The sequence below is a fragment of the Diaporthe citri genome (assembly GCF_014595645.1).
Source record: "Diaporthe citri strain NFHF-8-4 chromosome Unknown scaffold_2, whole genome shotgun sequence".
Classification (NCBI taxonomy): domain Eukaryota; kingdom Fungi; phylum Ascomycota; class Sordariomycetes; order Diaporthales; family Diaporthaceae; genus Diaporthe; species Diaporthe citri.
In genome coordinates this window covers 1541212-1569071 of record NW_025064847.1, presented here as the reverse complement: position 1 = coordinate 1569071, position 27860 = coordinate 1541212, and the positions used below count along the sequence as shown (strand labels likewise).

At 52.0% G+C, this 27860-nt stretch overlaps 11 protein-coding genes across 11 annotated transcripts; 6 read left to right on the top strand and 5 right to left on the bottom strand.

The window, feature by feature from the left end:
- Window positions 1-848: 848 nt before the first annotated feature.
- Window positions 849-2733, top strand: INS49_006059 (uncharacterized protein; the record flags this gene model as incomplete). Its single annotated transcript, XM_043166834.1, has 5 exons — window positions 849-1173; window positions 1227-1661; window positions 1727-2097; window positions 2173-2275; window positions 2330-2733. 5 exons carry the CDS (start codon window positions 849-851, stop codon window positions 2731-2733), a joined length of 1638 nt encoding a protein of 545 aa, XP_043027978.1.
- Window positions 2734-2980: 247 nt separating this feature from the next.
- INS49_006058 (uncharacterized protein) lies at window positions 2981-3802 on the top strand (the record flags this gene model as incomplete). The annotated part of the gene is made up of 1 exon (XM_043166833.1): window positions 2981-3802. One exon carries the CDS (start codon window positions 2981-2983, stop codon window positions 3800-3802), a length of 822 nt encoding a protein of 273 aa, XP_043027977.1.
- Window positions 3803-4197: 395 nt separating this feature from the next.
- INS49_006057 (uncharacterized protein) lies at window positions 4198-6415 on the top strand (the record flags this gene model as incomplete). Its single annotated transcript, XM_043166832.1, has 3 exons — window positions 4198-4278; window positions 4332-4827; window positions 4902-6415. The coding sequence occupies 3 exons, from the start codon at window positions 4198-4200 to the stop codon at window positions 6413-6415; spliced, it is 2091 nt and encodes a 696-aa protein (XP_043027976.1).
- A 517-nt stretch (window positions 6416-6932) lies between these two features.
- Window positions 6933-7724, bottom strand: INS49_006056 (uncharacterized protein; the record flags this gene model as incomplete). The annotated part of the gene is made up of 1 exon (XM_043166831.1): window positions 6933-7724. The coding sequence occupies one exon, from the start codon at window positions 7722-7724 to the stop codon at window positions 6933-6935; it is 792 nt and encodes a 263-aa protein (XP_043027975.1).
- A 1523-nt stretch (window positions 7725-9247) lies between these two features.
- INS49_006055 (uncharacterized protein) lies at window positions 9248-10963 on the bottom strand (the record flags this gene model as incomplete). Its single annotated transcript, XM_043166830.1, has 1 exon — window positions 9248-10963. The coding sequence occupies one exon, from the start codon at window positions 10961-10963 to the stop codon at window positions 9248-9250; it is 1716 nt and encodes a 571-aa protein (XP_043027974.1).
- Window positions 10964-11964: 1001 nt separating this feature from the next.
- On the bottom strand, window positions 11965-12872 carry INS49_006054 (uncharacterized protein; the record flags this gene model as incomplete). The annotated part of the gene is made up of 3 exons (XM_043166829.1): window positions 11965-12216; window positions 12477-12535; window positions 12590-12872. The coding sequence occupies 3 exons, from the start codon at window positions 12870-12872 to the stop codon at window positions 11965-11967; spliced, it is 594 nt and encodes a 197-aa protein (XP_043027973.1).
- Window positions 12873-13536: 664 nt separating this feature from the next.
- Window positions 13537-14474, top strand: INS49_006053 (uncharacterized protein; the record flags this gene model as incomplete). The annotated part of the gene is made up of 4 exons (XM_043166828.1): window positions 13537-13604; window positions 13673-13730; window positions 13807-14253; window positions 14310-14474. 4 exons carry the CDS (start codon window positions 13537-13539, stop codon window positions 14472-14474), a joined length of 738 nt encoding a protein of 245 aa, XP_043027972.1.
- A 1650-nt stretch (window positions 14475-16124) lies between these two features.
- On the top strand, window positions 16125-17076 carry INS49_006052 (uncharacterized protein; the record flags this gene model as incomplete). Its single annotated transcript, XM_043166827.1, has 2 exons — window positions 16125-16490; window positions 16555-17076. 2 exons carry the CDS (start codon window positions 16125-16127, stop codon window positions 17074-17076), a joined length of 888 nt encoding a protein of 295 aa, XP_043027971.1.
- A 2258-nt stretch (window positions 17077-19334) lies between these two features.
- INS49_006051 (uncharacterized protein) lies at window positions 19335-20012 on the bottom strand (the record flags this gene model as incomplete). The annotated part of the gene is made up of 3 exons (XM_043166826.1): window positions 19335-19345; window positions 19506-19936; window positions 20005-20012. The coding sequence occupies 3 exons, from the start codon at window positions 20010-20012 to the stop codon at window positions 19335-19337; spliced, it is 450 nt and encodes a 149-aa protein (XP_043027970.1).
- A 911-nt stretch (window positions 20013-20923) lies between these two features.
- INS49_006050 (uncharacterized protein) lies at window positions 20924-21397 on the top strand (the record flags this gene model as incomplete). The annotated part of the gene is made up of 2 exons (XM_043166825.1): window positions 20924-21082; window positions 21146-21397. 2 exons carry the CDS (start codon window positions 20924-20926, stop codon window positions 21395-21397), a joined length of 411 nt encoding a protein of 136 aa, XP_043027969.1.
- A 2352-nt stretch (window positions 21398-23749) lies between these two features.
- INS49_006049 (uncharacterized protein) lies at window positions 23750-25825 on the bottom strand (the record flags this gene model as incomplete). Its single annotated transcript, XM_043166824.1, has 3 exons — window positions 23750-25011; window positions 25081-25369; window positions 25622-25825. 3 exons carry the CDS (start codon window positions 25823-25825, stop codon window positions 23750-23752), a joined length of 1755 nt encoding a protein of 584 aa, XP_043027968.1.
- Window positions 25826-27860: the final 2035 nt, after the last annotated feature.

The following is a 27860-nucleotide window of genomic DNA, read 5'->3' as shown; positions in this document are numbered from 1 at the left end:
TATAATTTTAAGCTAATTATAATAAGAATTATATATACTTATTAAAAGAAGAGAAAAATTGTAAGTATTAGCAAGTATAACTTTTGCACTTAAAAGGCTACTTTAGTTATCCCCTTTAGGGTATATAGCCTCTTAAAACTTAGACAGAACAACACCAATACACGATTGCTTCCCATATGACTATCGTACGTACGAGAGACCTACCAACAGGAAGGAAAAGGATTCTGCCCCTGTTCTCCAAGTGCTTCCACTAAAACCAACGGCGAATTGCGTTGAGCCCTATTGGCTAAGCCAACGCGGCACGTATGATTGTTCTGGGCCTATGTTCCTTCCAGCGCGTTGGTTAGCAAGCTGGATGCCCCTGACGTGTATGTTGGTGGTCGCAGAGTCAATCGAAAGGCAAGCAATTTTTTGCGCCGGGATTCTGACAGACTCGGCCGATAAGAGCCACAATTCAACGCAATGCTCCTCCGTGGTATTCGAGGGTATGCTGTACCGTCCCATTCCGCTTTCCTTTTTCTTTTCTTTCTTTCTTTTTGTCCTCCATCTTGCGCAGTGACGCCTGGTTTTAGACCAATTCATAGATACCCAGCCCGTATGGCTTCAGAAATCCCCGGGCCTCGGCCTTGGCCCTTGGTGGGCAACCTACCCAACATCGACCTGGCAAACAGTATCAAGAGTATTGTAGAAATTGGCAAGGAATATGGTGATTTGATATTTGGCTCTAGGGTTGTCCGATGTCTGACTTCACGAGACTGACGATAGACACCTTGTCTCTGTAAGCTGCCTCGAGAGGCACCATCTCCTAGTGATCCACGAGCTGATGTAGTTTGACATTCAGTTGCACCATGGATACGCATCTAAACTCTTTCTACAAAGACAACCTCCATCCTTTCATCGATGCCATGACGAACTTGCTCATCGAGACAGCCAATAGATCTGGAAGACCGGGCTGGTTGACAGCGCTGTATCGGAGAACGAACAGGAGGTTTGACGAGGACAGTGATACCGTTCACCAGGTTGCCAGGGAGGTTGTGGACAGAAGACGCAGAGTTGGCCAATCCGAGAAGAAGGACCTCCAAGACGCCATGCTGAACGGCAAAGATCCAGCAACTGGCAAAAGCTTGACAGATCAGACTATTACGAATAACATGATCACTTTTTTGATTGCTGGTCAGCATCCTCGCCCTTCCGAGAGCCACTAAGCGCTGACTGGGACACCACAGGGCACGAAACAACGGCCTGCCTGTTGGGCTTCTTCTTTGCGCTTATCGTGCAACACCCAGAGGCTTATGAGAGTGTACAGAAAGAAGTCGATTCTGTCGTTGGACAATGGCCTATCAAAGCTGATGATGTCAGTCGACTCCCATATATCAAAGCATGTCTGAGGGAGGCCCTACGATTGTATCCCCCTTCAGCTGGGTTTTCTCCGACCCCGACGGGAGATGAATTGACCGACGGCCCGGCCATCGTGGGAGGAAAATGGCCTATAAAACGCAGACAAGCAATCTTCATTCTCGTTCCGGGTGTCCATCGAGACCCTAGTGTCTGGGGTTCTGATGTGGATGAGTTCAGGCCGGAGAGAATGCTAGATGAAAACTTCAAGAACCTGCCCCCTGGCTGCTATAAACCCTTCGGAAACGGACAGAGAGCATGTATTGGTAAGACAAATCCCGAAGTCTCCCCTTACTATAAGCCACCTGGTGCTGATTTGGGGGTTGCAAAGGGAGTGAATTTGCCATGCAAGAGTCCATCTTGGCAGCGGCTATGCTGTTCCAGAAGTTCGATTTCAACTTTGTCGACCCAGCATACAAGCTTACTGTCAAGAAAACCCTGACACTTAAACCACGGGACCTATTCATACGCGCCAAGCTTCGTCCAGGTATCGACGTCTTGACTCTGCAGCGAGATATGGTACACGGTCCAAGTGGCAACAAACCAGTTACTGCGTCCCATGAACACAACCGAGACGCTATAGGGGAGACTCCTATTGGACTGAAGCCTTTGTCCATTTTCTACGGGTCGAATACAGGAACTTGTCAGGGTCTCGCTGACTGGCTGGCAATGACGGCGCCACAACGTGGGTTCCAGGCCACAGTGCTGCCACTCGATGAGGCCAAAGGCAACCTTCTAAAGGACAGACCGGTGGTGCTGATCACTTCTACAATGTAGGAGGGGCAAGCTCCGGACAACGGGGCCAAGTTCGTGAAGTGGCTGGAGGATGAGGACAACACCCTCGACGGTGTCAACTGCGCAGTTTTCGGTTGCGGCAGCAGTAAGGAACCCATATCATTGTGTTTGAAAGTCAAAAACTGATCTCAATATCAAGGGGACTGGAAAGATACATTCCAGCGTGTTGCCATCATCGTGAACAAACTCATGCAGATGAAGGGCGCTGAAGCCCTGGCACCAAGGGGTGTGGCAGACGTTACCGAAGGCAACATTCTCTCTGACTTTGATACGTGGCAAGCAGATCATCTTGGCCTGGAATATCCAAAGCTTATGCCACTTTCTATTGTCGGAACCACCACAAAAGACCTGATCGGCATCACTCAATTCCCGGCTCACATTGCAAAAGACAATGCTCACGCGTTCGATGCGAAGATTGTTGAAGTCGCAGCTCTAACAGCCTCTGAAGACAGACCGAAATATCACATGGGGATACAGGTCCCTGAGAACATCCAATACAAGGTCGGCGATTATCTGGAAGTCTATCCAAAAAAACAGACCTGAGGATCTAGAGAGTTTGAGGGACGTCCTCCGGGTACAGGGCCATGACTTGGCTGACCCTTTGATCTCTGCGGTCCATACCCGCCTCGAGCTACATCAACAAGCAAGTTCCAAGGTAAACTTTGTTCACTCTGCTCTCCGTCTGAATCCTGGAGAATGTGAACAAATCGGCTAATAAAGTTGTAGCAAATTGAACTCTTAATCGACCTGTGTGACTGACCACCGAGAAGAGAGGGCATCACTTGAGGCTATGGCTCAAGCAATCTCAGCAACAGAGCGGCGACCATCTGTCCTCCAGCTGCTTAAGAGATACCACATCATTACTCTCCCACGACAGCAGCTTGCAAGCATGCTTCCACCTATCCGGCCTCGGCAGTACTCCATCTCGTCGTCGCCGCGAGCGCTTCCCACGTCTCTTACCATCACCTGGTCTCTGATCACGCACGCCACCCCGGCAGCCTTGCCAGGGCAAGATCCAACTCCCGGTCTGGCGTCACACTTCCTGGCCAGCCTCAAAGCAGGAGATACTCTGAATTGCTCGGTACGGCCCGGCCAGCCTCGATTCAGTCCGCCAGCAGACCCAATCTTGACACCCACAATCATGATCTGTGCCGGTGCCGGCCTGGCACCATTCCGGGGCTTCGTACAAGACCGCGCAGAAAGATTGCGCCAAAACCCGGACCTCGCCAGCAAGGTGGCCCCCGCGCTGCTATACATCGGCTGCCGCGCCCCGGAGCACGCGTTGTACGCCGCCGAGCTGCAAGGCTGGCAGGACTCCGGCGCCGTGGATATACGCCATGCGTACTCGCGACAAGGGGCTCGGCCGGATGACCACCTGGGCTATGTGCGGGACCGGGTCTGGGCGGACCGAGACGAGCTTGTGCAGATATGGGAAGACGGCGCGAAGGTCTATGTCTGCGGCAGCCGGGCCGTCAGCCACGGCGTTCGAGATGTGGTGCAGAGGATTTACAGAGAGCAGGCGGAGGAGAGGTGCGAGAGCAAGACCGATGCTGAAGTTGAAGGGTGGTGGGTTGAGATCCTGCGGGATAGATATGCGGCAGATGTTTTCTGATTGTACAGATCAGGCGGCTCTGTTGTAATCACACTTCTGATTCCATGTATTGTAGCATGTGGCTTTCCTCTTGTTCACACTGGCCCGTGGTGCACAATAGTCCTGTGTGTTCCCAGTACACTCGCTAATCGTGTACTCGAAGATGGACGCACTTTCGGGGCGAAATTATAGCATTGAAAGAGCATTAAAGCCACTTCCACGTCCTCAGAATTGTATCTCTAACCTAGGCTGTACAAGGGTCGCAGCGCCTGCCGAGGTTGGCATCCTGCAGGATGACTGCAGACAGGTGCGGCTGAGGCATCCGATAGCAAGGGTGTTTCTCACTTGACCTTTCTTTCTCCTTTCCCGCAAGTATCCACCTCGACTCCAGTGCGTTGGATAGTCTCAGCAGAACCATGGCGTCAAACAATGACATCGTTGGGGTGGACAGACCTGGTGAAGCTTCAGGCGCCCTTGGTCGATCCACAAGTCTCACGGTAAGCGATCGCATTTTCCGCACTGCAAGACTGTTACTAATATTTCAGCACAGAGCAAGACCTCAACATCGCTGCTGCGTGTTTTTAAGAAACCGCTCGGCCGGTCATTGTCTGCCAGGATGCGCCAAGTGTCGCTCGCCTCCATCAAGGCCATGCCTGAACTGTGCGACAACTGTTACGAGTTGGTCTATACACCAGGTTCCTGGTCAAGAGGCCGGCGCTTCGCGAACCGCAGCACTTACCCTGTATTGGGGTTGACCATCGCTAAGATCACCATGCTGCAGTCGGAAGCCTGTGACCTCTGTCGAGCTCTGACAACACTATCGGGCAGCACTCAGGACGGGGCTCTGGGCTGGGAGCTCCGCGAATTCCCTCTTATCATGACTTCGGGCTTGAATGTCGATACAGATGTGCCGTCGTTCATGGCTGTGGTACCCTGGAATTTTGGGACGTCTGTGAGAGTGGGTGAAAGAGAAGACCAGAGGCGAAACCTGTACCGTGTCGCCTCTAAGAGCGGGCAGTTGATATGCTGCCCTAGGATTGAAGAGGGTAACCTCAATTGTTCTCACCCCGGATGGTCGGCAAGAGGTTTGATCCAGAACTGATCACGACTTGGCTGTCAGCCTGTGACACACATCACCCGTTATGCACGGCATCGGAGGGCAAAGAAACGGCACCGGACGTCCACTTCATCAACTGCCAGACGCGGAGTGTGGTATCCGGTTTGGACCTGCCTTCTGCCGCGAAGTATGTGGCTTTGAGTTATGTTTGGGGCATCAAGACTCCCGCAAAGGCAGGACCAGAAACAAGCATTCGGCCAGGCAACGCTTTGCCTGAAAATACCCCAGCTGTCATAGGAGACGCCATCAAAGTCACGCTGGCTCTGGGATTCCAATACCTCTGGGTGGACAAATACTGCATTGATCAGAAGAATCAAGCCACGAAACACAAGCAGATTTTCCATATGGACGCTGTTTATAAGCACGCTTCTCTTACTATCATCGCTGCCGCTGGTACCGATGAGAGCACTGGTCTACCGGGAGTTACGCAAGACCGGCTAGCGAAACAGACCTCTATTCAGACAGACGAAGTAAGCATCTTATCCACGCTTCCATCACCGGTGCATCAGATCGTCGGGTCGAAATGGGCCAGTCGCGCATGGACGTTCCAGGAGGCCGTACTTTCTCGCAGGCGGCTGGTCTTTACGGAGGACCAGTTATATTTTGAGTGCGATTCCATGCACTGCTATGAGAGCCTCTGCGTCTCGTTTGATATGCTACATGCTACGAACAGTCGACACTCGGATGCACACAACGATTTCATCAAGCCGAAGCTCTTCGGGTTCGGACATCAGACGGCCGGAATTCTGACTTATATCCATTGCGCTGAGGAATACTCGACAAGGTCACTCACCTTTGACGAAGATTCCCTCAACGCGTTCACCGGTGTGACTAGAAGCCTCGAGAAGTCGAGAATGCCTCCTGTGCGGAACATCTGCGGCATACCGTTTCTGCACCCCAGGGACGTTGCCACCCCGAGTTGCAACTACTTACAAATGTTGTTGGCAGGGCTATCATGGAGGCATCAGCCCATGCACGGCTCGGTCCCACGCAGGCGGCAGGAATTTCCGTCCTGGTCGTGGGCAGGGTGGGCTGGGCCGGTGGTCTGGCCGTCGAGGACTTACTACGCCTCCATACTGAAGGAAGGGACGGCAGCTGGGCTCGACGCCGTGGGGTTACAGTTCCGGGACGGCAGCGTTGCGCAGATTTCAGACCTAGACTTCCGGACTGATGATCAGGCACTTCGGCAGCCCCGGGCGTTGTTTCTGGACACAGTGGCTCTGCCACGGGACGCGCTGGTCTTCGACCAGGGCTCAGATCTGCTGAGATTCCAGAGCGGCGGCGACATCAGGCTCCATCCCAGCAAGGAAGGGCTCACGCCCTCAAAAGCCTTCAAGCGGCTCCATTCTGGCCGTTACGAGGCCATCCGCCTCGTCACACTCGGTGATGACGTATACCTGCTGCTCGTGAAGCGGTACCGCTCATCCTACTACCGGATCGGGCTGATGACGACCAAGAGCTTCTTCATGCTGCTGCCGCACGGCGATGAGAAGATGAGAACATTCAAGCTTAAGTAAGGAGATAATTATTCCGGGGTAAGAAAAGAGGAAATGAGCCCTGTTGTTTCTCGGGAATCTTGATCCTATCTGGATTGCAGCGGCTTTTGTTCTTCCCGTGGCGGCACGTTAGATGCTCCCCGAGCGGTAATATTATGATAACGACACAGACATATACAGGACGTGATACAGTAGTTAGGGGCTAAGAAGCATAGCATGGCACTAGGCATTTGGAACATTTGGTTTTTAAGTACTCTTCATTTATTCTAAGCTGAGTGTTTCTGCCTAGTCTCCCCTAGTTCTCTCTAATTTGAAAATTTCCACCAAAACCTGAAAAAAACCCATTTCTGGGAAAAAAGCCCAAAACCACACTAAAGTTTGTGTTGTACCACCGAAAAAATTAACCCACATCTGGGGAGAAAAGAAAGGAACGCTGATGCCTCTGTTGCCTTGGTGGTGGTTGTTCCAGCGAAGGCAAGCTGGTGATGTTTGTGATGTTGATGTAGAGGCTGGGTGATTGAGACTTGAGATGTTGTGCTCAATCAGAAGCTGCTGGAAGGTCTTGATCTGAGGCTGCCTTCCGAGATGCAGCTTCGGCGAGCTGGTTGCCCCTGACGGCAGCGTGCCTTGGGATGCAATACAGCTCGATGGCGGCGCCGAAGTTGTCGCGAAGCTTTCTTGATTTTTTGACGATGTCGAGTAGGACAGGCTTCGCGTCCGAGCGCTCCTGTGTGGAGTCGATGTAGCGGACCCTGCTAATTTTGTTGATCTCGTCTTGGTCGTGCACGAAGATTGTGACGGTGGGCTCAGTGTCCTGTTGTGGGGCGTGGTGGAGGTGCTCGGCAGCGAGGGTCAGACACTTTGAGATGGCGAAAAAGCCAGCCTCAGCGCCGCTGGTTGTTTCACAGTGTCCTAGTCCCCACTGCCTGCCACGCCAGCTGCTAGTGTTGTCGGCAGCGGGTTGCTTGAAGATGACGGCGGCGCCTGCCAGCCTCTTCATCTCATGCTTGGGTGATGTTTCCTCCTTTGGTTGTGTGTTTTTGTTGGGGACACTGGAGCCGTGGGTGAAGAAAAAAAGATTGGAGGCGTCGAAAGCTGCCTCGGATGCCTCGGTGGCTATCTCAATGGCCTTTTCTTCTGTGGCCGGGACATTGATGGCCCCCGCGAACTGGAGGTTCATGTCCTCGACCCATGTGTCACGCACGTTCTTGTTTTGGATGTAGGCTTGGTGGCGCGCCTCTTTCTTGTTGATTTTTTGGTTTGCGTTGCTGCGAGCGGCCTTTCGGCTGCGCTCAGACAGTTGCTTCGCGGATTTGTTCTTCTGACACATTTTGAGAGTAGTCTGTGATGTATGTTAGTATGAAGGTTCTGTGCAGGAGGAGAAGAAGGATACTTACGTCTTGTATGACAGAGCTGTGTTGACACAGATGTGTATGAGAAAGTATGTTTGCGAGAGAAGGGAGTTGTCTCTGTACTAGTAGAGTGGTGTTTGAAGAGTTGTTGTAGAGTGGTGGTGTTTGTAGTTGTGTTTGTAATGTGGTAGATTTTGGTTTGTTTTGGAGGTGGAGAGTGGACGTCTGGGAAATGTGAATGTGGGATGGGATGGGCCTTTATATACTCCCCAGAATGCTGATGGGCACCCTGATGAGCATTCACAATGAGTCAACTTGAGAGACCAGTAAACACACTTAGTACAGATTAGTACCATTAATGGGCACCTGAATGAGCACTATCACCTTGAATGAGCATCATGGGCACTAAGAAATGAAATTGTATGATGCATGAAAGTGCATGCCGTAGAAGACGGGGTCAAAGTGATTTGCACAGCATCAGCTCCTATGCACGAACTCCTATCAGATACTGACCTCTGGTACAGGGTCTTTGCTTTCTGTCAGTTCCAATAGGACAAGAGACAGAGTACTTCACAGACAATTACAATTACTCTGCCACATAAGGCTTAAGATAGTATCTATTTGATCTTCACCAGTGTCGAGTCAGAAACCACTTTTTTGTATTCGTGGTCTTACCGTTGAGTAGTGGTTAAGTCAACTTGTGGCGGCGCTGTTCACAAGCTGTGAAGCTAGACACCAAGCCGGTCCATCAAGCCGTCAAGATCGAAGCCATCAAGGTCAAAGGCCACCGCTTTGAGTCATACCATAGCAGGCAGTCAGGTACATAATCAGCCTAGAGCTACTAGTTGCTGGCTAACTAGATAGCTCACACTTCATAGCCTTCCTGGCAACCAACAACCCCTCACAAGACTACCTACTGAGACGGCGCTTTGCAACCGCTATGCTATAGCCTCAGATTGCCCAAATATTGGAATGCTCTAGAACACTCTGGAGAATACAGTGTAGTCTACACAGCTGTGCTGTCCACACATACTATTGACTATTGCTCTTACGAGAATGAGTCATACATGGCCAATCCAAGTAGTACAGGTTTGCAAGAGCACATGCCATTAATGGGAGTTGCTTATCCGTGCACCATGGCGAGCACATTTGAACATTAGCCGTCTGTCAGGTGGCTACCTACGCCTTGTCACTGAAGCGTAGAGCCCCAAAGGGTCGGAATTTCTAGAATGCACCGGAATGTGGTACAGTCTTGTATAGCTGCGCCGTCACAGTCGGAATGCCCTCAGCTTTCTCTCTTTAGGAAACCAATGCAAGTCAACCCCTTAATTCTCAACAAATTGTCACCAAATCATCTGAATGCCCATGGTTTCTCATCTACCCTTACCATCTCTTATTTCTGGTGGCAGTCATCGGTCCAGTGGCCGGCATATATGCGGCTGGCATCCAGAGCCAGCTGGAATGGGCAACGCCTTTCGGCCATGATTTCCACAGAAAATTCTCATCTGATAATGACCGTCCGCTGCTGCCAATTATTCAAGCTTGCTGCTGATGCACTACCCTCAAGTGTACCGACTCGTTTGAAGACTTCGTGGCGCAGCCCGTGCACGCTTTCCAAGAGGAGGCACCAGAATCTCATCAGCGGCCCTTCTCCATCTGGAAGTGCACGAAGAAGAAGTACCACATACTTCCCAGAGAGTATGAAGTAGCTTCCTAGCCTGATCCATGGCGTGTGTCCCTCCCCGGCGATATTATCATTTTGTTCCCGTGAATCGGTACCAGGCAAGAACACGCTGCGGGTTTCTGACCACGCATGTTTCTCAAGGTCGATTCCATCTTGCAAACACAGGGCCTCGTCAATTACGACGTCGAATAGGTCGTCGATGTCCTCGCTAGGATTTTCACGGTACCTCAGTGGACGAACCAGTCGCTTTGTCCACCCACGTAAGGTAAGAGAGGCCGACCGGACTTGGCCGAACGGGTTGTCATGGTCAGCGAGGCGAATAGCATAATCCAACATCTGAACGTCGAAGGGTCCTTCGTCTTTCGAACATGTCGCACATGACACGGGGCCGTCAACCGAAGCCCAAGACCAAGACGGTGCTCGGTATTTTGAGACAGGGCCTCCCTCGACCTCTTTGACCCACCATAGGCCGCGGACGATGTCACGGCGCCAGAGGCCTGCCATATAGTCACCAAGTACCGGCTGGAGGCGTTGCACGATGCCTGAGAATGCGGGAAATTTGTCTGAGGCTTTCGTCAGGTTCCTCGCAGAGTAGTTCTCGACGAAAACATAGTAATCCATGAGGACCTCTTCAACACCATAAGCCGAAACCTGGTTCTGCTGTCTGAGGATATCACCGAAGATGACAGCCGATGCCGCCGGGTACCGCTTATCAAGCTTGTGCATTCCACGCATTCCGTTTGCACTTAGACGAGCAGATGGACAGGTCCAATGGATTAGGTTGGCGCCGTAGTATAAGTGTCGTGGCGACAACACGTTTTCTTGCAGCGTCCATCCTCGACGAGCCAAAGGGCCTTTCTTCTTCGGATTTTCCTCCAAATCCCATAGTGACTCCTCTTGCCTTGGATCAAACCTTCCTACCCTCGCCTGCACATCCTCATCACGGTCTGACAGGGATTTCACGTGAGCAGCCTCCCAATTGATGGCCCCACCGTCATCTGGCCTGCACGTCAGGAAACCATCTTCGCTTTTCTCGGACGACATGGCTGACACAGTGAGTGTACAGTCACGATAGACGGTTGTCATCATTTTCGACTCTTCTTCCCAGTCTGCTGTCGAGTCCTGGATAATGCATAGAGAGTCGATCCACAGATAGCGGATCCCGAGCTTCCGCGTCACCTCGATGGCATCTTGAAAGTTCGCAGCAAGATCATCGAACGGAAGGCTGAGCTGGAATTTCTCCAAATTACCCTCCACAAGCTTAATTTCAACATCGCCTCCCCAACAGTGGCTGAGAGCGACATACTCTGCTTCCGACCCTTGCTTAGGCACCTTCAGATGGACGTCTTTATACTCAGGGTCGTCGCCAACATAGATGACTCTGGTTGGGAGATTGGGAACCGGTTCAGACAAGCAGTTGTCGTGGTGTTGCTTGCATGTCCTCAACCACCTTCTGGCGAGCTTGAAGTTTCTTTGCGATCCAGTGTAAGGATCGATGGGGAGACTGCCGATACGGTAACCTCCAGCCTGCATAACTCGACCTGCAAACAAAGAGTCAGTCCTGTAACTCTGCCTAGCGGCCACGACGGGTAAATGGACACACTTCTTGAGCGATGACGTGTCCTCAACTTCAACTTGAGCGTGGGTAATATTCTGTCGTGTTTAAATTGAGGGCCCACGTGAACCATCAAGATATCGAGCACGGGAGGTTCCCCCTTAGTGCCAGCGCCGTACATGCCACTGGTACCAATATACACGCGTACTTTGGTGTCAGTCGAATCTGGAAGCCGTTTGACCATATGATGTACGGAGATGTCGCCATCGCCTTGCTTCTCGAGCAGCTCCTTCGGCCATTCCCAGGAGTAGGTGTCTCGCCCGTCGACTGATTTGAAAATATTCACTATTAACCCACAAAGCTCACAACCACCTTCTGCCGCCTGTTCGAGCTCTTCGAAGGAGGAGTGGAGTGGGAAACGCGTGGAGTCGTCGGGAAATTCTTGATTGGCGCTGGGATACCTAGGAACCAAATCCGCGATGCATAGTAGAGAGCGATGCAGACATTGATTCATTGTATTATGCAGGAGCCGGTCAGTCGGGATATGACAATACGTCAGAGAGCCTGGAAACGTTGTATGGGTCAAAAGGGCAAGAGCGGTTGCGGGGAGTCAACTCGCTTATATACCTGCAGCTGCTGCTCACTGCCTGGAGCTGCCTCACCGCAAACACTGCAGTACATGCACGTACTCAAGTACATTTCGGTTTGGATGGATGGAGCTCTGCCGACAGCCAGTAAGGTCAATTGGAAAGACTCCGTATATTTCAGACCAGAAGAAACTCCAAGTGACTAAGTACTTTTCATTTCCAGTACTGCTGCCTTCGAAGTCAAAGAGCCGTTGTGCCGCTTGTCAAAAACACCACATTTACCGCTGCAAATCTGTAATGAATCTTTGTCTGCAGCTTGAACACTACATGCTTCCTTTCTCGGGTCCATCGTGAACGCTCAATTTAACGTTTGCGAGATGAATTGGTATAACCTACGCCGCTGTAGCCGCAAAAATCTCGATTCGCCGCGCAGTCGTCATCAGAGCGAGCGCAAGTGAGAAAGGCGCCGAGAACAAAGTGATTATGATCAATTTCAGTGCGTTAGACGACACGAAAAATAGCACTATAATTGACAACATTGGAAGCAATGACGCGACCACTGTAGTGAAAATATCAGCGGCGCCGAAGAGGAGCGATTTCTTGTAATGATAAATCGAGTCGCCGAGCTCAGGGCTTTCAGGGTCCTGATTAGTACTCGTGCATTAGAATTTCATGATCACTCTGGACTGCCTTGATTACTTTTGTCTCTAACCTTTAGCTTCTCCCCAAGAAATCTGTGGAACAAGGAGATCAGTGATTCGAACAAGCATATGACCCGGTCTTGAAGCAAGCGAGGCTTGATGGCAATCAAGTCGTCTTTGTCATCCAAGGACTGCTTGTCTCAACCCCAAATGGGGAAAGAACCCATATCTCGTCTCTCAAACCAATCTTTGAGGAACCTCACGTCAGGTGAAGCCGGTGCGTCGAGCTTTGCAAGTGTGGCGAGCTTAACGAGTTGGTCATCTATCATTCTCTTGTCAGTATTTCAATCATATCCAAGATTTTCGTACATCGTACTGTAATCATCAAGCTTTTCCCTGATCTGCTGTACCTTTCGCCACTGTTCACCCCCCTCCTGCTCTGTTGCGGTGTGAGCTAAAGCCCACCAGTCTTTCGTGTAATACTGTCTAGCTGGTTCGGTGGCATCCCTCTCCGCCAACTTCTCGAGATCTTCTTGCAAATATGTTATTTCGGCTTGACGGTAGAGTAGACTCGGGTAGTTGAGAGCCTTGAATCGTTTGAGGATAGCGAATTCCTCGTACTTGGACATCAAATGTGCAACTTTGACGTACCCGTCCATGGCCACGGATAGTTGTGACAGCTTCTACCTGGACACCCTTTCCGACGTATGATGGGAAGGTGTCATGTCAGTATTTAAGGGCTGAGATGAGGCATATTGCCCACTTCCAACGTGGGCATGTATTGTGGCAAAAGAAGCCAGAGCCTCAAGAACGTCTCAGGTAACGCTGCTGTACAAGGCTTACGCGCTTGAATGGTAGTGATTTGTCTGCCTCGGACCGCCTTGTTGAGGCTGAGCCCGGGCATAGCCCCCGAAGGCTCATCATGATGAACGCATGTTCTAGGCCTTATACACACCTAATGAGGAAAGATCTAGGAGCAGAGCCTGCATTAAGCATGCTTACTTCGGGCTTGAAAATCAGACGCACCGGGCTCGATGTCGCCTCTGGTGCAACCACACCCTCCTCCGCAATTGGCCTCGGCTCTACAGCTATCCTTGGCTGCAGACGGCCTGGATCCCTGATTACTGGACTCGCACACCCCTTTAGGAGCCTCATTCCCGCCTCGGAGCCTGCTGCTTTCACTGATACACATGAGGGGCTCCCCTTACCCCCAGCCCGAGAGCCTGATCCATCTCTTTCTCCCCCATCAACCAACAGGACACGCTTTTCCTGGGCTGATATTACTGAAAAAGTTCGTCTCAACCGACTTCCTAGTTCAGCACCATGGCTGAGCCTCTCAGTGAAGATGCGGAGAGGAGGATCATCGAGGATGAAGGGATGTCGGTGGACAGGTATAGAGAGAGGATGGATGAAATAAAGCAGAAGAATTGGACAGGGAAAGCTTTCGAGACTTAGTCAGTCTTTGGAAGAATCGTCCAACACGAACGGAAGATGTCAAGGTGGCGAGAATAACAGAGGTATGTTTGTCCAGGAGAGGGTTGTTATCCACTGTTGTGCAACTGCACGTGCTAACATCATCTGGTGTTCCCCCAGACAACTGAATCCGAAAAAAGGAAGACCGAGGAACGCAAATCAGGAGCACAGAAGTACATTCGCTGGATGACCATATACGACGCTCGGCATGGATCCCAGCGCTCTATAGAAATTGAGGTTGATGAGGGTTCTGTCGCCAATTTCCTCACCCGCGGAATGGCGCTCGACTACGGGTGCGAGGTTCAGTCTCTCAAATCCGAGCCTTTCCAGGGCCAGACCATCAATACAGATTTCCAATGTTGGGAATATGTCGAGTTGACCCTTGTTGGCAAAGAGCACAAACCTGTCGTGGCGAAATTTTATGTCCTCCCGTCCAATAAGCCACCCAATGACCCTCGGATCACCAAGCCCCTGGTCGGGCGTCATCTCAAGCAGGAAGCCAAACACCTGCTGCTAACCAAAAACCCGGATGAGCCAGTCCGGCCAATCAAGATGGGACAAGAGAGTGTAAGTCTCCCATTTGGAAAGCCTGAGGGCAATGGTGCGAGCTCACACATTCTCAGGCGTATATGAAAGAGCAAAGCAAGCAGGAAGCAGCAAAGGTTCAGAAGTATCAAGCCAATGCCGCTCGGAGCAGGGATGCGGCTTGGAAAAAACAAGACGGCGAAGACCAGAACCAACCCAATAGGGGTAGCTCATCGGGTACACAAAATGAGCAAGGCAAGTAGACCCGTGTCAGTACTTGGCGATCTGGCAGTGTATAACGGGGAATACGCATGATGCAGTGTTATGGTAGACCACACTTTGTGCTCTGTGCGTTCCTACACTCTAACACTGTGACACATGTCTCTCTTGTTACATTATGTTCTTGGCCGCTTAAGTAACTCTTGTCCATGGAGTATGGTGGTGTTCATTGGAAAGGAAGCAGTCCATGCGGCAAGTATGCCAGATAACGATTCAGACAAAATTGCGATTGAGAAAGAGGGCAAACGTTCCCACAACCACAATCAGATAGACTGTCTGAAGAGCAAGGGCACGAATGTTCAGGATGGCACCACGGGCCGATCCGGAGAGCCTATTAAAGCCTTGCCGTTTTCCCAACACAAATAAGCTAAACCGCCTTACTCCCACACCAAGTGGTCATGGGGGCCAACTGACGGCCAGTGAAGCAACAGACAGACGTAGAGCTAGACAATGCCACTAGAACCGCCGTCCACCATCCCCCCATACCTTTTGTCAACATACTGTGTAGAAAGAAAAGCCCAGTGAGAATACGAACAAAAATGACTCTTTATCACCATCTCATACAATCGGACCAATTTTTAAAATTTCGCAGCATTGATGGTTGCAAAAGTGACCTGAATATCAGAGTCGTCCAACCTTCTAATCCCCTGACATGTTCGTCGGCCGATTGACGGTCAAAACCAGTAATAGCACCTGTGGGAGGAATTTGTGATTGCGAATCAAGGCGGTGAGGAACACCGCGCATTGTTCGCTCACTAGAACCCTTGATGTTTTACCGAATGGTACTCACAATCCATCATCACGTGGTATATTCCTTCAACTCAGGCAGGCGACTAAGGTTCGATCTATATTCACACAAGTATACGACTATTCTTGATATCAGTGCACGTTGTTGAGTCTCAGCTCTGGTCAACTTGCACCTCTAATCCAGACCTAATGGGCTTGCATTTTCTTAATGGGCGGCCTGAAGATGGGTATTTAACGGACATAGCGGCATACCCACCTGCAGGTAGATACCGCTTGACTGAGACCAGCCGTCAATTAGGTTCGTCTCCTCGGGTATCTTCCCCAGACATGCTAAAGCTGGTTTCTTGTTGGACCTGAGTTGGCCATCCCATGGCACATGGGTTCATTGGCTCGTGACTGACGTATTCTTCTTCACAACACGATGATACAAAACCCTCCATACGTGCAATTCTCGGCCTGCTGATTCCTATTCGTCACTGCCAGGTGGTTGCTCACCGCATTTCTGTGCCGAATCTCCGTCCTTTATTGGTCTGTCTGCCCTTACCATCTTGCCGCGCAGGACTGGCCATGCAGCCAACTCAGCATCCCACCTACCTGCATAGGTATTCAGCTTGCCCCTCTATCCCTCGTCTCCAGCTCCCACACTCTCCATCCACCACGACAAGTTGATTCCGCCTGCTTCCACTGTCTGGCTGGTTCCTTCCCACCCGAACATCTAGGCCTCCCGGCCCGAACCTAGCATGTCAATACACTATTGCCCAGCAACCTGCATCAACACGCCAGGGTTCCTCGCGTCCCAACAGCCTCTGGCCTGGTGACTGGGAACCTTCGAAGTAGCCACGCGGGCTGGGCACTGTGACGCGTCCACACGACGCCCAGAGGTTGGCATGGGGATCCCCGCGGAGGACGTTCTGGGGGAGCACAGAACCAGGCACAAGGTCAACCGATTTCTCTACTCTAGAGAAACTGCCATCAACTTCCGTGGATTCCAAAACGACCTGGTAGCGAAGGAAATACTCTGTGATGATGACCTAGATCAGCACCACGGGTTAATAGATGCACTCTTTTTGGACTGGCGTACGGGCTTCGAAGCAGAACACACCAACGACCGTCAACAACAAATGCTCACGAGCCCGCAGACCCCTGAGTCGTTCCCCCCGCAAGCAGCACTGCCCCCTCCCCAAGAAGATGATGCTCCGACGGCCACGATCGTGGAAATGTTGGAGCAGGCTCTCGAGAGCATCGATCCAGACGTCAGTCACAACAGCCCACCGCTTTCAATGGCCCATGATCCACTCTTGCTGACTTGTAAAGTAGTGGCCATGGAAGGACGGGGCCATAACAGGTCTTTTACTTCCTGGCCACCCAGTCCATCGCTCGGTAGCCGTGAACAGAATTGAAAGCTCGCTCCCCGAGAGCTACATCCAAGCCTCGACATTGAATAAAAGAAAGATCAAGTGCAAGGGACCTACAATCAATCTCGACTGGAAGAGCTTGGGACCGACTCGCAACAGCGACCAAACTGTGCAGAAGACCTGTTTCCATGTGATCGACGAGACAGCGGCTACTCAGGCTGGCTTTGGTTTTGACATGATTGTCGGCACTGATCACAGTCTTCCCCTCAAGTTACGGACCTGGCTCTTGGAGCGGATGAAATCAGGTCGGTTGCCTCTGACGGGGGTCCTTCTGAAGACTTTCGCAGATCTCCCTCTCCACGTGGCCGCCCGCCCTCTCGACCTCTCAGCCCGACCTCTCGATATAGCAGCGCGCCGTCTCGGCATCACATCACGCCCTCTCGGCATCGCAGCCCGCAGCCTGCTACCCCCACTTAATTGGTGATAGAGGGGTCGAAGGATGAGATCGGATACATTTACGACGATATACAACGTCGGGAAATGGGGCATCGAGACAGCGGCGGTATCGGCCAGGCGGTTGATTGAGCCGTATCATCCCGGGTGCGGCAAACAGAAGTTGAGTTACAGTGACAACTCAGAAGGCCGTTCGAGGCGGAAGCGTCCAGTCGGAAGAACAACATAATGATAAGGCACGATGGCCTGACCAAGCAGAAGGAGACGCCGGCGCTCCAAATCCTGTTCCGTTCCCGTGATTAGTTATGGCTCGTTTGTACATATGGAAGTATTGGCTGGCCCTTCTGATGATCAGCATGCTCGACTGAATACGTAATAGAGTTGTGGGAAGGAAACGAGCAATTTTCGTTTGCTAGACAAGAGACGTTTCGAAAAGGAACGGAACTGATGGGAGGTTTCGGGCTTTCTAGACAGCATTCTGGGATGTTGGGGGGGGGGGGTTCGTCCAGGCAACGATGCCAGGCGTGGGTACCTAACGCCTTGTTGGAAGAAGAGTCATCTGCATGTCATCCCCACACATCCCACAGGCGAGCCTTTTGAGTCGTCAGCTTAGACATATAAAATCGGTTCATGGATCTAGGCATAGCATCTTGAAAATGTCCCAGTGGGCGGACGAGATTCCAATCACCTATTTCAGTGGAAGATATCAAAGATTTCCCTGTGCTTGAATAGGCTGTGCCGGTTGTATTTTGTGCCCTAGCGGGCTGTTACGAATTGAGACGACGTGTCCGGGTTATGTGCCTTGAAAACTGGACATTGAGAACTCTGACCTTAAACAGATTCGAGGAAGTAGTCATGAGTAACGCAACTTACCGGGCTTCTGTCCTGGGATTATAGACCTTCCTGACAGATAATTGCTTGTGGTTTCACTGAGATCATAAAAATGTCTGTCCCGAACCTCCTTGAAGAAGGAAAAGGGGCCAAAAAACAGAGCCGGCATCGTGTCACACAGCACACGTGATGACGGAACGATGTTTTCTCCGCGAGGCCCAGCTTCCCGGGGCGGCACCTGTGCTTTCAGACAGAATCGAAGAATGCACAATGTGGATGGTGAATTAGTGGTCTTCAACATTTCTTGGTAGTTCATGTGGCTAGTGAATCCTGGCCTTGTCAGGTGGTGGAAGTTCTAGGCATTTACGAGTCAGTCACATGGTCATCAAGTTTTGTATCCTGCTTGGTCAAAATCCTGAAGCACACACTGACGCTCCCATTATGAGCCGTTCGATATTATTAATCTCAGCTTGTGGCACGTTCTCCAACCGAGACTGACTGGATTATGCCTCCCTTCCAGTACTACTATACCAAAATCTGTTGATGTGTTGTCCAACCACAGCTACACAAGCCTTATTCTCATCCGTACGTCTCCTCGAAAGAAATCGTCCCTGAATCTCCAGGACACGCCGATACGGCGGTAACTTTTCAGTCGACCTGTCACATTATCATCCTCCCCGCATTGCTCAAGAAGCAGCATCGCTGACTGGCCTATTTCGAGACACTGGACATCAGCAACACCCCGATACAGGCTATCTGCATCAGCCAGGTAATCGACATGTCCTAACGTCTCTTCTCGGTGGGCCTCATAGACTAGTATGAGTCCGCGACTTAGGTCGACACAGTGAGTATCGTCGTCAACATAGCTTTTGAAGGAGAATTTCTCTTGTCCGTCTGCGCATGGCACACTGACGTCCGACCAGTCTTGCCTCTGTGAGTGGCCACTCAAGAGCGGCCGCATACGCCCTGTCACCTGGATGCCCTTGGTTGCTAAATCGGCCATAGTCCCTTCCTCTAAATGTTCAGACCGGGGTTCGACCAATACAAACCTGCCTTGATTTTCGTCATTGCTCTCACGATGACGCCTCATAATGGCTGGATGTCCGCCAGGTAAAGAGGCCCACGACCAGGACGGGGCGATCTTGGCGTCGTGGAGTGATTTCTGGACTTCAAATAGGTACACCGGCGTCCTCCAAGCTAGATCCCTAGCAAATGTGTCTCGCCACAATCCAGCCAGATATTCATCGCTAGGCCGGCAGCGACGATATCTCATGGCAATCCCCGATATCGCAGGAAACTTATCGTCCGGGTTGGTCAGGTTTCTCTTCGTAAAAGATTCAACCAGGTCATACCATCTCTCATGCAAGTCTTGGCCAGATCGGGACGCAACCAGGAAGGAGGACTGCGACAGAAGAGGAACAGAGGGAGGACTAGGGGCGCCCAATGGTTCTCCCTCGGTTATAAAGCATCTGGAACACGACCAGTACATTCTCTGCGGCGTCCAGTACATTATTCTCGGCGACAAGTACTCCTCCTGCAAGGTCCAGGCCCGGCTCGACCAGGCTGAGCCATCGATCAGCTCCTTGAACGACGAGCCGCGGAGTGACATTCGCTGTGTTGCCAGCTTACAAGGCTCGGTACTGTACTTCCATGCCTGTCGTGTGTGGAATAGCCCCGCTGAGGCACTGTCGACCGAAGCCGCACAGATAGTAAAGTACGCGTTGGCGTACACCTCGTGCATGCGATTCGCCTCGGTGAACCAGTCGTCCACGTTTCCCTGGATGATACAGACCGAGTCGACCCAGATATACTCGAGGCCGCAGCCCCGCGTCATGGTGATTGCATCTCGGATCGTGGCTGGCAGCTCTGCAATGAGGAAGGGCTGGTTGTGCCGAGAGGCAAAGTTGCCATCCGTCGTCCTGCCCCGCTGGGTCTGCTCGTCGTCAGGGCTGCCCCAGCAGTAACTCAGCGCGGTGTATCTGACGAGCGCCATCTCCTGTCGGGCATCGACCAGCTGGACTTCCGAGGGAGATGTGATGTGCAGAAGCCGCGTCGGGTTGCTGACGGACCAATTGAGGTTTCCACACTCCGGGTGGCCTCGGTGGCAGGGCTCTGCCCAGGTTCTCACCTGGTCATAGACCGCTTTTGTGTCTGCTCTTGTTGCGAGTGATGCCTCCGCCGGAGGTGTTTCCCCTTTGGCACAGAAGGTTATGCTTGATGTAAGAGTGCTCCGTTGGGAGTTGGGAATGGCGTATACTGATATCAAGCGTCATAGCATCCACCTCAACTCCTACCATCGTCGCCCATACCTTATGTGGATCTATTGCGAGGCTGGTGACTTCATTTATCATCGGCTGGTTCAGCAGCAGTCCTCGGCGGATAACGCGACAGGTACTGCACCGTTGTGAACAGAAGTCCAATTCCTGATAGCTGTTATGGATCAGCTCCGGCCTGGACTGAGCTGTTGTTCTTCGGCCATCCCTCCTTGAGTCTTGACTGGTGGTCCAGTATTGTATCAGAGCCTCGATTCTTTTGCACCCGCCGCACTTGGGTTGATGATCGAGGCCCTGTTGTATCCGACAGAAACCGACCCTTGGCGGAGCGACAGGCCGCCCGTCGAGCGTGTTCTGGGATTGGCTCATGAGGAGCAAGGCACCTATGATCTGCGTGAAGCCTCGATGGTGGAGTTCTCCCACTCTGGGAAATGACAAGTGACCGGTTGAGCCTGGGCACTTGGCGCGCTGTTGTGTAAAAGGCGTCAGGCTAACTGCAATACTCTCAGGTCAGGCCACAAAACTGATTCCGATGACGCGAAAGGAGGAAAGTTCGCCTTGGTACGACAGTGACGGTTGAACGTCGTAAGCGCTAATGAATGCACAGCCAGCTCGAGCCGCCTTGAGCTACAGTAGCATTCCGAGCTCTTCAGCTATATATGAAGCCTGACCCTCCCACAAGCGCATCATTCCCTGTTCATTCTGGACTTCTTCACGCAATCGAGCTAGTTCCTGACACCTTAGCAAGAATATCATCACCACTGGGTAGCGAAGATGCTGGACGACACCAAGTGGGCGGGTGCACACCTTCTTGCCGCGCTCAGCCATGTCGGCCTAGCTCTTACTGGAGTTTTCTTCTTCATTTTCGGGTACAAGGGTTTTGATGCGCCGTTCGAAAAAGCGGCAATACTGCCCTGGGCCACGATTCCTTTTGTGAGTCGATACCCACCATTCAATCGCTGTGCTGTTCGGGAAGACACTGATTCAGAATTCCAGGGTGTAGCGGGGACAATGTTCAACTTTGGTCTTTATGGCATGCTTGCGAAGCTGAACCAGGTCACTGCGCTCCAGTCCCCTCGCCAGCTATACCATAGACGACAGATGGTCATGCTTGGGGGCTTTTGTGTTCTGTCCTTCTTCTGCGTTGGTGATCTGGCTCTGGCTGTCAACTACTCCGGCGCGGCTAAGCGTTATGAAGTTCTCTCTTCATATGAGTTCGCAGCCGTCATGGCCACTATTGCTGCGTAATAGATCCCCCTCTCTCCGCTGATCATCGTCTTTCTGATGTATATTGGCATCGGATGACTAATTGTACTCTGTGAGCAGTGCGTTGTGCGTTCTGACTTTTGTCGCGGACCTGGGTAAATGGTATGGGCAGTGGAGGCCAGATTTCTTGGACAGTCTGCAGCTTGAAGAAAATCAGGAGGGTTCGGCGGAGGAACCGTTATTAAGGAATGGTGCACAGTCTCAGGCTTCGCCGACGGTTGATTTGTTACAGCTGGGGAGAGATGAACCCTGATGACAAACAATATGGTGCCAGCTGCTGCTGCTGCTGAAGAACTTGCTCATGGATCCCATATTATAAAGGAGTGGTACCACGAGCGCTTGGAAACAACCTGCTAGTTCGCATTCCGAATCCCCTGCCTTGGTACAACAAGCCCTGTTATTAGCATCTACATATGTATAAACTAGGTATAAGGATAAGATATGAGTTTGGGTTTGAGCAGACGCTCATGGACTGGGGAACATGTCAATATACCTAGTACGACAAGCAATTTCTATAGGCTTGTTTCGTTAGAACATCTCCTCCTACGATGCGTTCGTTTGACTCGGAAGAGAACCCGGAGGTCTTGAGTATCTAACCACCAACATAGCTGTGAAAGGAATTGTGCCTAGCGTCCTCTCAGGGGCGTATATCACTCTCGGTAGGCTTTTCATGGCCTTGGTTCCTGTCAGATATTCAAGGCAATTGTAATCTGTGCTTTGCCGTTCTCTTCAGACTTACTCCATTCTTGTTAGTCGGTTGTGTTATTGAAGAAGTAGGATATACTAGGGTAGGAACCTCAGACATACATGTGCTCTTCATCGCCATGAATGCAAGTCACCAGGGTCTTCGATTTCAGTACTTGCCGAAGACAGTCAAGGGCCTCGCGCTAAATAGATCCTCCAGAAAAGAACCAGTTGTCTCGGGCGACTTTGACAGCTGACAGGTCTCACAAGCGACGGCAAAAGCAAGTGCAAAGACTTGGGGCATCTCCTATGTCATTTCTGGAAGCCACATGTCTCGGGAAACGCACAAAATCAATACATCGAAAGTGGCGTGTCTCTTCCGCTGACACCGACAAAAAGAAAAGTTCGCCGGTCGAGTAGGAAGTGGACATGCCTGTGCAAGACGGCGACAGAAGCGGGACCGCAGGTAAGGGACGTCAAGTGGTGATCTATATGATGGCCTGATGTGGCAAATAATCGCACATGAGAAGATTGAAACGTCCAATGCGCATCAAGCATGACTGCAGCTGTTGGGAACCTACCCGGGGTCAGAATGAAGAACTTGAGAGTGTGAAAGTTTGATAGGCCAGGAAACGCAACTGAAGTCACTTTTGTCTTTTCAGAACTGGGCCTAGAATGCCAGTACCAGAGCACTATCCTGTCAACACGATTCCACGCAATATCAAGCTAACCATCTCACGTCAAACAACCGGATGTAGTGAGCAAGCGAGCAAACTGGACTTTGAAAAGAAGGGTTGAAGGCGCAGACGGGGACAAATGCATTGGTGTTCGTGACAGACATCTAGTCACCCAGTTGTGTCCAGAATCGCAAGATAGGTATCGCCCAGTGGCGTCACAGGCACGAAAGCCTTGTTCTACACCAAGGCCCTTATGTATTGGTGGCATTAGGTCGGTAGGCCGACCAGTGGACGAGGCGCTGTAGAAGACTTTGGAGACCGCAGGCCGAAGGCATTGGACTGGGAGTGTCAGCAGATGGGTAACCAGTGTTTACAAACCGTTTATACTCAATTATATACACGACTTCTCTCCGGCACGCAGGGCAGCTTTCGGCTCATTCAAGGACAAAAATCATACAATAGACCTAAGGGAGCGACGCCGTGCAATTCTGGCTGAATAACATTGTATTTCCCTTCACTAGGGTCCAGCCTTGATGTAGACTGTACCAGCCCAACTTTCATGAGGGCTGGGTGGGATTCTATCTGAGGGCTCGTGTCCCTAAATGTAAAACGATCCTTTTTCTTCATCCTTTCATTGAGCCATCATGAACTGATCCAGCCGTGGTACTCGGATAAAGATCGTTTGCAAAGCTCACAATGCTATGCTGCTCATGCGAGCGCGATTCCCACGCGCTGCGCTTCCGATGCAAGTTTTGCTGCTGCGCATGATTCCCTTCCATATGAACGCCTGATCCAATGCGAATGCGGATGCGGAAAGTCTTGATCATCATGTGATCGTGTAAAATTACAAGCCAACTCACTAAGGTACGGGACCATAATAAGGTGGCCACGTAGGCCGGCTACCAATGGTCTCCCATGGGGTCCATGGCTTCCAATAGCTTAGCTGCCTCAAATCGCGAGATCCGGTATACTTCTAATTAACCAGATTCGGATATCGCTGCTGGCTAGGCACGGACGGCACAGGTGTCATGCCCTGGTTCCGTGGGTTAGCAGCGTAAGCAGCCTGGTTTCGGTACTCGGGCACAATTCCAGTACGATAATCATCCCTCCTGCCAATCGGCTGGTAATGCATCTGGCTTGGTGCAATTGCTGGTAGATGGTAGCCCTGCAAGCTGGAAGACGGTGGCGGGTTCAGTAGAGTGTGGACGTGCCGGATGGGTCGGTAAGGACTGTCACGCTGCTGCAGGTAGACAGACGGAGAGTGAGAAATTGGGGTTGCGAAACCATTGTGAGGGTATTGCTCGTGCAGCGGAGAAGATCCGTTGTAATTCGCGTTGCCCAGGGTGCTGATCGGACTGAGGCGCTTCGTGGGAGTGCCATACGTTGCGTTCGAGGTGGGCGGATAATGCGAGGTCGGCGTGGTAAGAATTGGGGCGGAGGGCATGTTCGGCTGTGACGAGCCACTGTTCGGGGGTGCCCAAGAAGTCGTCGGGGGTGCATAGACTGTCGACATGGCTCGCATTCCAGGCTCCAGGGGAGGCAAGGAAAGCGTGACGGTCTGTGGCATGGAGTACGCTGCAGGCGGGTACTGAGACTGAGTCACCGGTGGTGCGTGATGTGCTGTGTTTAGAGTAAGGTTTGGAATGGGTAACCGTCGAGGGTCCGGAGGCGGTTTCGTGTTCGGCGTCGAAGATGACATCAAGGGGCCTGTCAACTGCGGAGGTGCCCTGTAAGCACGCTTCGCTGGAGGATCGACAGCCTCCTCGTCCCAGGACCTCTTCCTGTTGTTGCCAAGGTCGGGCCTGTTCGCCAGGGGCGAGACATTGTTCCCGTTGCTGCTCGACATGAAAAGAGGCTGGTGGTAACCCAAGTTGTGATTCGACGAGAGGGTAGGGGGCGAATACTTCGGAGACCTCGTTGTGAAGAGGGCTTGCGTGGGCTGGAGAGAACTTGTCGGGGACGGCAAAGGCGAGTAGCCCTTCCCAATCGTGGGTGACGGAATGAAGAGCGTCGGCGATGGTGGTATCATTGCAGGAGATGCCGGCCTGGTCACACGCGCCCAGAACTCGAAATAGGCACCCAGCTTGTCGAGCCATTCCTCCCACTGTTCCTTCGATGCAAGCAAAGCATATCTCATGTTGCTCAAAAACTCGACCTCCATAACGTGGATTTCCTGCACAGAGATGCCCGACACCTCGGCCCAGGTTTTGTTGGTGTATGTGTTATCGTCCAAGACTATTCGCCAAGTCAGCAGCTGCCCGAGCCCATCGATTCAATATAGCCAGCCTTCACAGTTTCACTTACATTTGTTGCCCAACATTAATGCCACAGTCAGCAGCCTATACTCACTCCCAGGCCGCCCTCTCACAGAAGGGTTTGTCATCTTCAGTCGGTAAACAAACATCAAAGCTAGCAGTATCACATTTTGTGTGACTTGCGTAGTGGACAGGACTGTTTGAACCCATTTCTTGAAAGCCTCAGCTGGGAAAGCAGTCTTAGCCAGATGTGGCAACGGTGTTTCCTTGGGGGTAGATCGGATTGTCTCAGCAGTTTCCAGTATCTTGGGCGACTCGAACCAGAAAAGACACGTCAACTAAAACGGTAAGTTAGCTATCAGGGCTGGTCTCGTTGGTAGGTCTTGGGCCAAATTTACCTGCGCAGCGAAGTCTGCCAAGTTTCCTCCTTTTGGGCTTATGCAAACGGGTACCTGCAGGCTGTGAAGGACCATAGACTGGACATCCCCATTCGCAGAATTTGTACCTGAGGCTGGGTGACTGGAATGGGTCGAATTCGGTGTCGAAGGTCGGGTTGGGAGTCTCGATCCAGGGTGTGATGCCGAACTGACCAGATGTCGTGCTTGTGGAGGGACCTGTGGTTGATACTGCTGAAAGTGACTCTGTGCAGGGTGTCTCTCGTAGTTCTCCATGCCGTTGTGAGCCTCTTGTGCATACGGCCGAGATCTCTCAATCTGGTCCAGCGTGTGATGCTCATGGGTTGGCAGGCGGCTTTCGTATGCTACCGCCTGAGGTCCATGGTAAACGGCACTCATTTTGTAACCAGGGTGCGTTCCGAGGCTGCTCGTCACGCGATGAGCAACCCTGCCTGCAGATCGATGTGAAGAAAGTGGTGTTCGCTTCTGGCAACTCGAAGATCGGGGAGGGGAGGAACGGAAGCCGTTGTTTAAAATGGTCGCAGTCAAAGTCGAAGACATGGATTTATGTGCAAAAAAGAAGTCGACAAAATTGGGTGAAATCGCTCGTTTGGTTTTCAAGGGGCCTTGATGGCTTGAGGGGTCCGGTGGGTTAAGTGGTATAGAAGTTTCCGAGTCGATCGACCATTGTCAAAAATTCGAGTGTTTCCCGTTCGTATTGTCTTATCGATCGCGGTTGGTCATTCGAGGGTAGCGTCGACACGGTCTGGCGGCCTAATCACCAGTGGACCGAAGTCCAAAGTTTCTCTGCACCGCTTCCTATTGTTCACTTTGAGTCAATGCCCAGTCAGAGGGAACCACTGACATCCCCACGGGGCTGTTCACGGTTTGCACTTTCTGGAGACAGCGACAGAGCAGCTGGTTATCGGGTGGGAGCCAGCAGCACACCAGGTGACCAGGTGACCTTTTTTCACCAACTTCCGTGCCCCACCACGACAAGCCGTCCCCTTCACGAGAGCCTTGGTGTCTGTCTGTGTGTGGTATTTGCTGGAATGGACCGTCGGTTCGATCGAGCTTCACGCTCAAGAAACCTCCTCGGTTCGAGGAGGGCTTCGTTCGAGTGGAGTGAGGTTCGGAAGGTCGGTCTGCCCTGGCGGACGAGAGCTTGGTCTTCAATTAAGGGCGAGCCGTGCAGCAGCTCTACTAGAGCCACAATAGGTTCGGGAGGACAGTAAAGAAAAGGTCTGGACGGGCCAGACACGAAGTGCGGTCGAGGCGGGCGAGAAGCTTGACTTCTTCAACACGAAGTCAAGAGTGGATGGTGGTGGTGGATGGCGAGCAGGTAGGTAGAGCTGGGATGGGGAGGGAAAAGGGCTAGCTCGACGACAGCTCTGGAGTCTTGTCACCAGAGGAGGGAAAGACGAAGGGAAGCGTCACAATTGAAGCAGCTCGAAAGATTAAAAGAGAGATTAGCCATTACCGTACACATTAGTCCGTATATTTGCTTCATTCTTCACTCTCTGTCAAGTGTGGTGCCAGTTCCAGGACCAGTTCCAGTTCGACAGGGAATGTGGATGTGGAAAGGAAGGAACGAGGCACGGCCTGGATTGGATTGGGTTGGGCTGGACGGATGTGTATGTACGTACTCTGACCTACGTTTGCGCCAAGTACCTTTTTCTGGGGCCCTGCCCAGGCCGGACCCCCTCCGTTCGCCCTCTGTGCCTCCTCCACAATGTCCCTGCTGCCCTGTCCGCTTTGACTCTGGCGCTCCGACTGGGTGGTGATCGGGATCGGGGGGCCGTGGCAGTGGCCCTTTCTGCTGCTGTGGTTTCCCTTTTTCGCTCGCTCTGGCCTGCGACCCCTCCCCTGCATGTGCCGGGGGGTGGGGGTGGGAGTGGAGTGGAGGGAGAGAAAGAACGAGCTACGAAACGAACGGGCAAGCACAACAGACCAGACAGACAATCAAGAGACATCGCTTCCCCTTCCCGGCCATGCCTGCATGCATTCGTCCAGCTGCTGCTGCTGGCGGTGCCGTTGCCGGTCCCGGGTGCTTGTGCTGGTCTGATGCTGATGCTGCGATTGTCACTTTGACTGAACTGACTTCCTCCACTTGGACGGGGGCGCCTCATTCATTTGCCTTGCTGCTTTCGTGTGCCGCCAGGTCTCAACCTACCCGGATGCCGTAGGGGACAGGGCAGGACAGGGCAGGACAGCAGTCCAGCCTTCTCGGGCCGGTTGCAAGCCTCGATACATATGCACAGTACATGGTCTATATGGAACGGATTGGTCTTTTCTGGACAAGGGACAACCGATCCCGTGTGCTTGTGCCCTGGGGTGGGTTGCTCTTGTTCTTCTTGGCAGTCACCACCCGTCGTCCTGTCGCCTGCACATGTACATTGAACGGGGCATACTACTATAGACCTCGGGACAGCAC